Source organism: Ipomoea nil, unplaced genomic scaffold (assembly GCF_001879475.1).
Source record: "Ipomoea nil cultivar Tokyo-kokei standard unplaced genomic scaffold, Asagao_1.1 scaffold0688, whole genome shotgun sequence".
In the NCBI taxonomy this organism is placed as follows: Eukaryota; Viridiplantae; Streptophyta; class Magnoliopsida; order Solanales; family Convolvulaceae; genus Ipomoea; species Ipomoea nil.
This window is the reverse complement of record NW_017617116.1, coordinates 3,889,693-3,901,697: the sequence shown is the minus strand read 5'-3', so window position 1 is coordinate 3,901,697 and position 12,005 is coordinate 3,889,693. Positions and strand designations below refer to the sequence as shown.

At 31.5% G+C, this 12,005-nt stretch overlaps 1 protein-coding gene across 1 annotated transcript; it reads left to right on the top strand.

Annotated features, from left to right (window-relative positions):
* Window positions 1–8,513: 8,513 nt before the first annotated feature.
* On the top strand, window positions 8,514–11,443 carry LOC109175936 (ethylene-responsive transcription factor ERF113). The gene is made up of 2 exons (XM_019325320.1): window positions 8,514–8,965; window positions 10,702–11,443. Exons 1-2 carry the CDS (start codon window positions 8,845–8,847, stop codon window positions 11,328–11,330), a joined length of 750 nt encoding a protein of 249 aa, XP_019180865.1. The 5' UTR covers window positions 8,514–8,844; the 3' UTR covers window positions 11,331–11,443.
* Window positions 11,444–12,005: the final 562 nt, after the last annotated feature.

Below are 12,005 nucleotides of genomic sequence, written 5' to 3'. Positions count from 1 at the left end.
GGCATTTTGGGAGGGAGAGTGATGTTGGAAAACCTCCGAGTAGTATAATGCATAGGTTAAGATTATATATGTTGATGAATGTAATTTTGAGAGTTAAAATGAAATTAACATAATTACACTACGTAATTTATTTTAAAGCGATTCTTTGATGTTTTGGATTTTGAAACAAAACATAAAATGCATTTTGTATTTATTTTTATTAAAAATCGTTGTCTATGTGCCTGACTTACAACAACACCGGCTTCAACAACACTCAATAGACAACATTTGTTAAAAATTGTTGTCTTTACGCGGGACTTGCAACAACACCGTATCGACTTCAACAACAAAACTTTACATCATAGACATCAATTTTTCTTGTAGTGAAAGAGAGGGATAAGAAATTCTAATGTGCCTATAATAATAATAATAATAATAATAATAATAATAATAATAATAATAATAACAATAACAATAACAATAACAATAACAATAACAATAACAATAACAATAACAATAACAATAATAGTAAATCCAAATCCCTAATTACTAAATTCCTAATCACAGACGAACACTGCTCATCCGGTCCAACACTTTCGCCTCGCCTACAAATCTTCAATCGAACAAGCCTCACATGCTGCCCTCGCCTAAGTTTATATGCTTGCATATGTAGTATATATATGAGCCTTTTTCCTAGATTAAATTTAGGGCATAATTAATGCATTCAATAAAATTGGAACTCAATTTTTTATGTATGTCTGTGAATGCGACTTTATTGTTGAGCCGCAGAATTGATGTATGAAGTCAATCTATAGGACCATTTTATGACACTCGAAGTGAAAATATTGCATATGGGAGTGGAATGTTGTTCATCGTTATGATCACGTGCTATATATTCATTTGAGTGATTTCATTTTCCCATCCATTTCAGTTATTTCTGTATTTGCTGGCTAATTTGGATCTGAACAAAAAAATTTGCTACACTATATAAATACATTATAAAAGTACTCTATCTTAGTCTATTTAAGTTCTCCAATTTTTTTTTAAAGATGTTATAATCTCATTAAATGAGCTTGATTGAACTCAATGAATGCTCCTGACCGTCTCAATGATACTAATGTTATTCTCATTATCCTGAATTTGTGACTGATTTGAGGCATATTGCCTTGTGCAACATTGTTTATAATGTTATGGCTAATAGTGTTGTGGTGGTTGTCAGTATCAAGGAGCCATAGTCACTGTGGATGCATGAGGCGGTGGCAGTAATTATAAAAGCAAGCTTAGCTATGCATGGTAGGCATCCATCACAAAAGCAAAAAAAATAAAATAAAATAATCCAGAATGATCCTGATCAATGAGATTCAGATCAGAGGTGTAGAATTAGTCTACGTGGGAAAGCCTAAACTCATAAGTTGGTATACTACTATATATGTCTTTACATGAGATGGGAACAAGACAAACTAGGTAGCATCTATCATTTTCTATGTGCCGCTACACAAAATTCAAACTACAATTTGTTTAACCATTATTATATATATACAAACTATACTTCATGAATGACGTTAACTATCCTAGTTTTTTTTACACGTATTGCGCAAATGAGATAATACCAAATAATTATTTTTAAATAAATATTTCAAAGTATATCAATGCAATATTATATAGGAGATATTCATAGGTAATTGAATGTTGAATTTGTTTATTTAAATCTGTAATTCAAAGTATATAAATGCAAGATAATATATGAGAGATTGATTATAATTGTGAGATTGATTATAATTGTCACTAAAATAAATATTTGCAACTTTGTAATAACGCTAGTCTAAATACTTAGTCTAAAAGCGATAATTTTTTTTTTTAAATGCAAGACAATGATTTTCAAAATTCCTGATTTATAATCTTTGATGCTCAACTTTGAATGCTATGTATTTAGTCGGACTAATTAATTATTTGATCAAAGTTTATGTAAATTTTATATTGTATTTTTTAAGTACATTTTAATATGTTCGTAGTATATGTTTAACAATTATGCCAACTCTGATTGGGATGAAATTCGAACCTAAGACCTTTCTTTTAGAAATTAATAAGTTAAGAATAATAAATAGTTAATGGCAGGGTTATTTAATGGAAGAAAATCATATAATAGAGAGTAAATAAGAAAAATTATAAAAAAAATTATTAAAATTAAAAAAATATGAACCATTCATTTCAAGAAATAATTATGCTAACATTTTTTTGTTCATGTTAAGGGTCTAACATTATTGATTCTTATTAAATTTGTAAATATATATATATATATATATATATATATATATATATATATATATATATATATATATATATATTAATTTCATTTTTGGTCCCACGACTTTTGAGTTCTTATCACTTTTGGTGCACAACTTTAATTTTTTTCAATTTTGGTGCCTAACTTTGTTATTTTTATCAGTTTTGGTCCTTCTAGCCAAATTGACGGTAAAATATTTTCGAATTTTATATTTTAGGGGCAAAATCGTCATTCCATGGAAAGATCTTTAATATTTAAACAAAATAAAAATCATATTAAGAGGAAAAGAAGAGTTTGCCAATGGTCGAAATTATAAATCTCATAGATCTGTCTGGTTTCTGCCCGTCTTCACCATTATTCTCATCGATCAAACACCTATAGATATGATTTTACAGTGATTTTGTTTAGATATTGAAGATGTTTCCTTGGGATGACATTTTTACCCCTAAAAATATAAAATCCAGCAACATTTCGTTGTCAATTTAGCCAAAAGGACCAAAATTGATAAAAATAACAAAGTTAGGCATCAAAATTAAAAAAATTTAAAGTTGTGCACCAAAAATGATAGAACATCAAAAGTCGTGGGACCAAAAGTGAAATTAATTCTATATATATATATATATATATATATATATATATATATATATATATATATATATATATATATAGCGTGCAAAACCACCAAAATTGGCATAAGGTTCTTCCGGCCCGAATGTGTAAAAGTCAAAATAAAATAATATATACTGTGCACTCACACTTCGGTAGTCAAAATAAGATGGATGAGTCCTTGTCTTATAATTGAACTTGGTACAATGACGGCAAAAAACGTTAAAATTATATTGGTCAGAGCAAAAACCTGATAAGGGTGTAGACTATGCCATGGAAATGCAAAAAAGATATGGTATTTGAATTCAAATTTTATACTCGTTTGTTCTTTTATTTATTGTCACTATAAGTGCAAATTAAATTTAAAGAAAAAAAAATCTAATTGGCTCTGTGTAATTGAGTCCCTTAAATAAAAAAATTCCAGTCAAATTCTTTAAGCTGGTAAAATTATTCAATTGAGTCTAAATTAACTTGCTATTAGTAAGTTAGTTATTCTCATGCTCACATCATCACATGTGTCTTTTTTTATTATTATAATTTTTGTTTGTAACTTATTTTTATTAAAAAAAAAAAAACTTTTGATTTTTTATTTGAATAAAAAAAACAAAAAAAGCCACCGGCATCAGCTACTGATGACTGTCTAAGAATGAGGCCGTTCTAGATCTGGACAATCTGGAATGAGGGCAACTCCATTAATATTGCACATGGGAAGCTGAACAAGAAGTCAGGAACCATGGAGAAGGTGATCAGTGGTTGCCTTCCACCGAGGAACTGGTCGCCTTCTCTGGTAGATGGCGACTAGCGACGGTTCGACCGTCGCCGGTCGCAGGATTTTCGCCAGATAAGATGCCTGAACTGAAATGACATGTAATAGCAGGTCATTTATCGGTTCTTGGCCTTTATTGCCTCAATTTAACATGTTAAATGATATAATTGTATTTTTTTAAAAGTTTAGAGACCTAATTGACTTTTTAGGTAAAGTTTAATGACTTATTTGACCATTTTACCTGACAGTAATAATAATAATAATAATAATAATAATAATAATAATAATAATAATAATAATAATAATAATAATAATAATAATAATAATAATAACAATAATAACAATAATAACAACAACAACAACAACAACAACAACAATAATAATAATAATAATAATAATAATAATAATAATAAAGACACGTGTCAATATGAGAATAACTAACATGCTAGACAGGGGATCTCAATTGAACAATTTTACCAATTTAAGGAATTTAATTGAAGCTTTTATTACTTAGGAGATCCAACTGTGGACCGACTTAGGGGGCTAATTTGCCCCCTCCCCCCCCTCCCCCCCCCCCCCCCTTTTTTTTTTTTAATTTAAATTTAATAAAGAGAAATTCGAAATCACTATTTGAAAGTATATGTGATAATTTTACTACTCTAAGTGTAACTTTTAAGTATAAGTTTCAAGTATATAAATAAAAAGTTTCATTCAAAAAGTATTTAATATATATTTTTAAAATAAAATTATTTGCTAACATTTAGTTGATGTTCAAATTTTTGCGTGAGTAATTGAGTTTTTCAGTTTCTTGTTTTTAGATTAACTTTAAAAAGAGATTGACAAGTGTGTATAGTAAGAGGTAAGGTGAGTGGTTGGGCACTTGGGCATACATATGACAAGGATTGTGAGAAGAAAAAGAAGAGTATATTGCTTGCATTTGAATTAATACAAGTGATATTACGAAAGGTAAATCTTTAAAATATTGTAAAGAGAGAAATCAACTAAAAAGTTTTTTATCCCAATTTATAATTGAAAAAGTAATATTTTTTATTAATGTGTGAAAGGTACTAAGATATAAGGTCTATGTTTAACGACATGTCTTCTATCGCATCTTTTGAGTAACATTTCCTTGAGCTATAGGCCGATCAAGTTACTCAATTAAGGTAGTCAAGGCTATCTGATCGAAGGTTAGGCTCGATCATCCACTTAATGTCTTTATTAGTTTGCATTTCAAACTCAACATAAAATTGGGTAAAATATATATGCAAGAACTAATGAAAACTGTCTATAGAAAAAGTGAATTGTTACAAGACACTTGTTGGCAATTAATACCTTTCTAGCCTCAAGTTGATTGGTCACATACTCACATGCATTAGCGGCTGGTCTCGCTTGCCTCTCGAGCAACTTGTAACTGCACTTGTTCCTTACACCGTACCACAATCAGACTTGCATCTATCACCCATCTCAATCCCATGTAATCGCGCAATCGCACTTTCTCACTGCACATCCATCTCCATCATCTTGACCTTCCGAATATCGGTCTTTAATTTAGCCCAAAATATTAATTCTTTAGCCAATCTAATACCTCATCAGAACTAATCAATACACTAAAAAAAAAACAACTAAATTAAAGTTGAATTCAAACATCTAATTGAATATGCAATAATATCACTTAATACTCACTCAGATGGTCCCCCACCGTACCCTAACCCAAAAAGAAAATCTGGATATTAAACTCTCTTATTTATATAGTAGTTAGATCAACATTATTGCATCAGATCATCAATTATACTGTTTGACTATATGACATTTTAAAATAATGTTGGACTGTGGATACACTGCACTCAAGATTTGGCATGCACGTGGGCATGTGTTAAAGGAAGCTGCGGGGGAACTCTCTCAATGCGGACCACCGATCCCCACGCCACATAAAATAACACTAAGGGGGCGTTTGGTTCAGGTTATATAACATAACCAAGGGAATGTGACATTCCAAAGCTCACATTCCGGTGTTTGGTTCATATTATCTTAGGGAATCTAACATTCCCAAGGAATGTCACATTCCCTCCATATAGGATTTTGAAGGGAATGTGATTCCCTTCAAAATCTTATGTAATGTAAGATAACCAAGGTTATGTTAGTTTATTATATATATATATATATATATATATATATATATATATATATATATATATATTATGTTATGTTAGCATATAAAATAATTTTGTTTCTCAAGTTCAAGATTTTAGTTATTATTTTAAAATCATGTAATTATATATGATACAGTTATCTTATTTATTTATTTTAATTTTTAAATTTATTAAAATATATGAAAATATGTTAAGGATATTATAGTATGTATAAAAGATAACTCTAAACCAAACATGATTATATCACATACACAAATTTAAACCAAATACAGGAATTTAACATTCCCAGTAATCTAACATTCCCAGCAATCTAACATTCCCTAAGGTAATCTGACATTCCGTGAACCAAACGATCCCTAAGGATATATAACCAATGCTCCGACACTCCTTCTTGTACATATATATTTAATTTCTCGCTGCTAAATTGATGCCGAGTAATATATATTATTACTCAATATTCAATTTAATCTAAACTGTTCTCATTTTTACGAATAACGATTTTATTATATCCCGGCCTAATAAAAAAAGTGATAAAAATAATAGTAGTACATGGAAACCAATCACTAAGAATTATTGATTTGTTTAATTTCGACTATGTCATGCTAGATTGCTAGCTCCTTTATTTTCTTTTTGTATCTCTACATCTACTAGAGTATATTATAGTGTCCTAACATTATTTTCTTTTTTAGAGTATGATTGATTCTATTACGTACAATATAATATTTCTTCATATATATTTTCTCAATCTATTGAAATACAAAGAGTTAATATCATAACACTCTCACTTGGACTCCAACATTATTTTTTTTAGAGATATGTATCCTAATGTTCTCCCGTTTTATATATTTTTCTCCCTTATGTAGGAAACTATTGACTTATTGGTAGTGGATTAGTGGGTAGTTGTGTAAAGTTTGTAGTGAGTATTTGTAGGATTTCATTCTTTTATAATTCTAGTTTGAATATGTGATTTTTTTTGGAACTCAAGTTCAATTCTCCAGTTTCGTCAAATTATATTCTAGATTCTATGAACTTGTCCCGAGACCCAAACTCCTAATGTTGGGATAGGAATCAAACTCCACTCCACCCACCACGGAAAGTAAGACTTAAATGAGACTTTTCATTTATACACTAATGTCATGTGAGCTAATTTCTTTATTATTATTATTATTATTTTGAATTGGCAACTTCGTATTGAAGTAAGAAATACATAATTTTTTTCCTTATATATATATATATATATATATATATATATATATATATATATATATATAATTTATGGTGATGATAAACTCAAAGAAATGACATAATATAGTATTTGGATAATTCAAAAGGGCACATAGAATTGAAGACTTGCAAGGAAGAACAATTCTAGAAATAGTCAAATCTATCAATTTTTGGTGCAGGTGGAAACAAGAAGTAGCTAGTCATCAGTTATATATGTCGTCGCAGCTTTACTTAGCTCATAAATTTCTATTTTTAGTTATATATGAACTCAAATTAAAAGAAGCACTTAATTACTAGCTATATGAAGTACAAATTAAATATATGCTAAGAATATATATATATATATATATATATATATATATATATATATATATATATATATTAGTGATGAGAACCACACCCTCTCCATGAATCAATGAGAACCAATATGGTGTATTAAAAATCAGAATTATAAATGAGATTAATTAAGAGAAAATGCGAGTTTACATATATATAACTAATCCTATAAACTATATATAAAAAAAATGGAATTTTATTTCTTACCATACTAGTATTTGAAACATTTTGATGATAGGATGGATGTTGAAATTAGTACTCTAAACTTTCCTCCAACAAGTAGAGATACAAACCCGAACTCTTTTCCAAAGTGATAAGAAGAATGGTTTATAGAAGCTAATACGTTCTACTAAAGTTAACTACCCCAATAAGAACATAACAAGTATTTAAAGACAAGTAATATGTTAGAACATTGGAGGTTTTGAACTAGAATATTGAAAAATGACGGAAAGTTATTATTGTCTGTCTTGATACTAGTGATAACTCTTTACTTTGTCTCTTTGTGACCCTTGATTCGGAACTAAATACCAAATTAGATAGCCTGGCCTAATCCCAAAACACTAATCTCAACTTATTAGAGCAACTTCAAGAGAATTTTTTATGAGTTTTTTTAAAAATAATTTTAGTTTAGGTGGACGAGTGAGGCAAAATCAAGTTTTTTTGTAGTGAACCTGACCTACTGACAAAGTAAAATAAAAAATATTTACAACATTTACGTCTTGGGCGCACTTACCGCGCCCAGCAAGCGCGTGCACTACACACAGTTTCTGGGTGCTAAACACCTTTTTTTTTGTGCTTTTCTTTTCTTTTCTTTTTCTTTTTTTTGCTTCTCTTAATTTTCTTTGTTTTTTCTACACTAGGGTAAAACATTGAATTGCAACCAAATTTTTTTTTATAGCTGCCGTCAAAAAAAAGGAAGACGGCTCAATTATGGATGAGGAAGTCAATTTCAACATGTGGACAAGAGGCCAATTCAATTGGGGTGGTTCTAGTAGTAGTAAGCAAATAAAACTTTCCCCAATATCATATAGCCTTTAATTCCGCTAAGATCAAATCCAAGACCTTCTTATCAATTCAAATTGAATGACATATATATATATATCTATCTCTATAGTGTATACACACAATCACGCTTACCCCCACCCACCCTACCCCCCCCCCCCCCCTCCTTCCTCTTTTTGTCATTCCAGCGTGATCTTAGCTCGTGCTTTTGCCCTTTTTTCATTTTCCTTTAAGCTCTCACTCTATTTATCATCAACTTATTACAACAAACACAACCTTAAAGGACAAAGATAGAGCTGAGGCGGAAGCTAGAGACCGAAACCCTCTGATCTTTCTCTCTAACAACTTAAAACAAAACCCTTTTGTTGTTCGATCTCTCGATTTTATGAGGATTTTTTGTTCTTAGCTCTCCCCGATACGTAGTCAAAGGTTGTCTACTTGTCTCGATCTCAAAGCAAGAAAAGGTGGATAAACGGCATGGAAAACGCCCACTTCCAATGGATGCACCGCCGGAGAAAACCCACGACTTCGATTCTTACTCCTCCGCCGCCACCGATACCGGAATCGTAACCTCCGCTTCGCCGTCGCCCACCGCCGCTCAACCGGTGCAAGAACAAGGTTAGTTAGTCTATATTTTTTTTTTTCCTAAAAATAAAGATTATTGAATCCATAGCTCCTGATCCGATTTGAAATTTTATTTTCATTTTCTCCAAATTATTTTTTTTTATCTTTTTTTTTTCAATTTTTATATGTCATGTGGGAAAAGAATTTGTTGCTTTGCTTGACAGGTTCATTGTATGTGACTTTCGACTTTCCGTAAAGAACTATCTCTCTGTATATATGTCGCCACCTCGATCTCCCCTTCTTTAATTATGGGAAATTATATTAATTTGGCTGCCCAGCTCTAATAACTATATTATTCTCCCCAACTAATTTAAGGAACAAACGTCTCTATATAATTGGCTTCATCGTCAATTATCATCGTCCAATCCGAATTACAAGCGAAGCAATAATCAGTTATCATTAAAAAAAAAAATGTTTTTTTTAAGGGTACCCTATGTGTGTGTAGTCATGTGTTCCATGTGGATGGTTTGGTTTTGGCAGTCATTGTCGTCCAATTTATTTGTTCTTTCCTAAACTGCCATCGTGTTTATCGTTTATGACTAGTATAGCTATGCTATTTTGCCCATCACCAAACTTTTTTTTGTGTGTCAAAGAATTTGTATTGTTTGATGTGATATATGTCTTGAAGTGCCACGATTCTTCGTCATTATACATATTTGTATGTCTATGAATCGGTTGGTCTCATGAGATGTAATTGCGTTAATATATAGGGCATGTTTTTATAGATGTAGCATCGTCCATAATCAGGTGCAAACTGATCTTAATCTGCAAACTCCTGAATGATTGCACCGCATTTATTATATAATTGCACTGCACCCAGATATGATTGCACCACAAGGTCATCCAAATATGTTTGGGAGCCATAGCGGTGCAATCATGTGCTAATTGTTGTGCAATCCTTCAGAAGTTTACATATTAAGATTGGTTATCACCTGATTATGATTCTATGTAGCATTATGGGGTGGCCAGGAAACAAATCATATGTTAATTTTTTTTAAATGACGATGAAAATCCACAACTATTACTTAGGGGTGTGTATTAACTATTAAGTAAACCAATCATATGTTAATTTACCTATATATATATATATATATATATATATATATATATATATATATATATATATATATATATATGCATGTTTTGCTTGGATTAGGGTGGGGTTGGGGTTGGAAACTTGGAATTATACAATGCCACAAGACTCCTACATGCATGCCTCATAGTTTTACATTTTATTTAGGACTTGTCATTTATGAATGTCTAAGATATTTAATTTGTGTTATTCTATATATGCATTAAAGTTGTGCAAAATTGGTCGAGCTAGATACAATTAACCTAATTTATAATGATATTATTTAGTGATGTTTTTTTTTTTTTTTTTTTTTTTTTTTTTTTTTTTTTTTTTACAAACATTCATTTACTTTACTTTTAAGAGAATATGAGAATATTTTGAATTAATTATTATATATATCTTTGATCAAGTGAACTAAGATAAGTTAAGAATTTCTTGGAAAAGTACATTTATAGCAACAAGTTAGTAGTAGAAATTGATACATTTATTTGTTCCCCATCCGACTTATAGCTAAAGAGGATTGCTAGTGACATTGAATTACTATGTATGAAGCATTTTCTAATTTGGTATCATTACGAGATGAGAGGTGAAACAGAACACATTCTTCAATTACGTCTTATTAGGACTTTTTTTTTTTGAATTTTGTGCTTTGATAAAGGAAACGTGAGACGACATTATAGAGGCGTAAGGCAGAGGCCGTGGGGCAAATGGGCGGCGGAGATTCGTGACCCGAAAAAAGCGGCTAGAGTTTGGCTGGGAACATTCGACACAGCTGAGGATGCAGCTCTTGCATACGATGATGCTGCTCTTAAGTTCAAGGGTTCCAAAGCCAAGCTCAATTTCCCGGAAAGGGTTCAAGGAAAAACGGAGCTCCGCTACGTCAGCACTGGCGGCGGAGGGAGCCATAACGCCGCCGGTGGCGGCGGAGGAGCTTCTTCCGCCGTCGATCACTACATTCCCGGCCACCACCAACTGCCGGTGTCAGCAACCATGACGCCGCCGGAAGCCTACCCGTACCTCCAGCAATACGCGCAGCTGCTTTCCAGCTCCGACGCAGAATTCCCTTACTTGACTTCAGCTCTTTATAATAATCAAGCTAGTTTAATGCAACCGTCGTCTTTGCCGCCGCAGGCGACGGCGGCGTTTCCGCCGCCCACGGCGCCGTCGCAACAAGATTATTTCCCGTATTTTCCGTCGCAGTTTGAGAATTTTCCTAGTTCGGATTATCAACATTATTACAGCAAGGGTTTTGATGATCCAAACAACCCGAATCCGAATGATGACTAGTTGTTTTTTTGTATGAATTTGTACCATGCATCATACAAAATGCATGATTTTGATGGCAAGTTTCTACTAAATGCATGTTTATTTCTTGAATGCAAGTCTATATATATACAATACTATATTTCATTATTGGTGTGGAAGCTAGCTTAGCTTATTTTATATCCTAATTATATCATCTACCAGCTACTGGGCGGAGGCTTGTAGGGTCGAGTACAATATCTTGTCATCGAAACAAGGTGCTGCTATATAAGGAAATAAAGTTGCACTTTTTTTACTAGCTATAGTTTTGGTATAGTGACATACAAGTGTTTAATTTTGATAATGGATATAAAAATATTATATCACAAAAAGTATGTTGTGCACTTGAAGTTAACATGTATTGAGAAGGAATTGTTGAGCGAAGACTTGGAAGGATGAATCTAACATTTTGTTGCTTTAAGTAATGGTAAGCACTTCATCCTGACATCACCAAGTAACATTAAAGATCAAAGACAACTTACTAATACTAACAAAGTGAACCATTATTACTAAGTCAACTTTGGTTGGCATATTTAAACTTTGGTTAAAATCTGGTAAAAACAAAGTTTATATCTGACCCATTATGAAAAAATTCTAAAGTGTTGATTTCTCATATGCAACCAATCATAAAAGCTGTTGAATTTTTGAGATACGTGAACA

Coding starts and splice junctions, on each gene's coding strand:
- LOC109175936 (XM_019325320.1), top strand. CDS start 8,845: ATGGATGCACCGCCGGAGAAAACCCACGACTTCGATTCTTACTCCTCC. Junction 8,966..10,701: donor TCAACCGGTGCAAGAACAAG/GTTAGTTAGTCT, acceptor GCTTTGATAAAG/GAAACGTGAGACGACATTAT.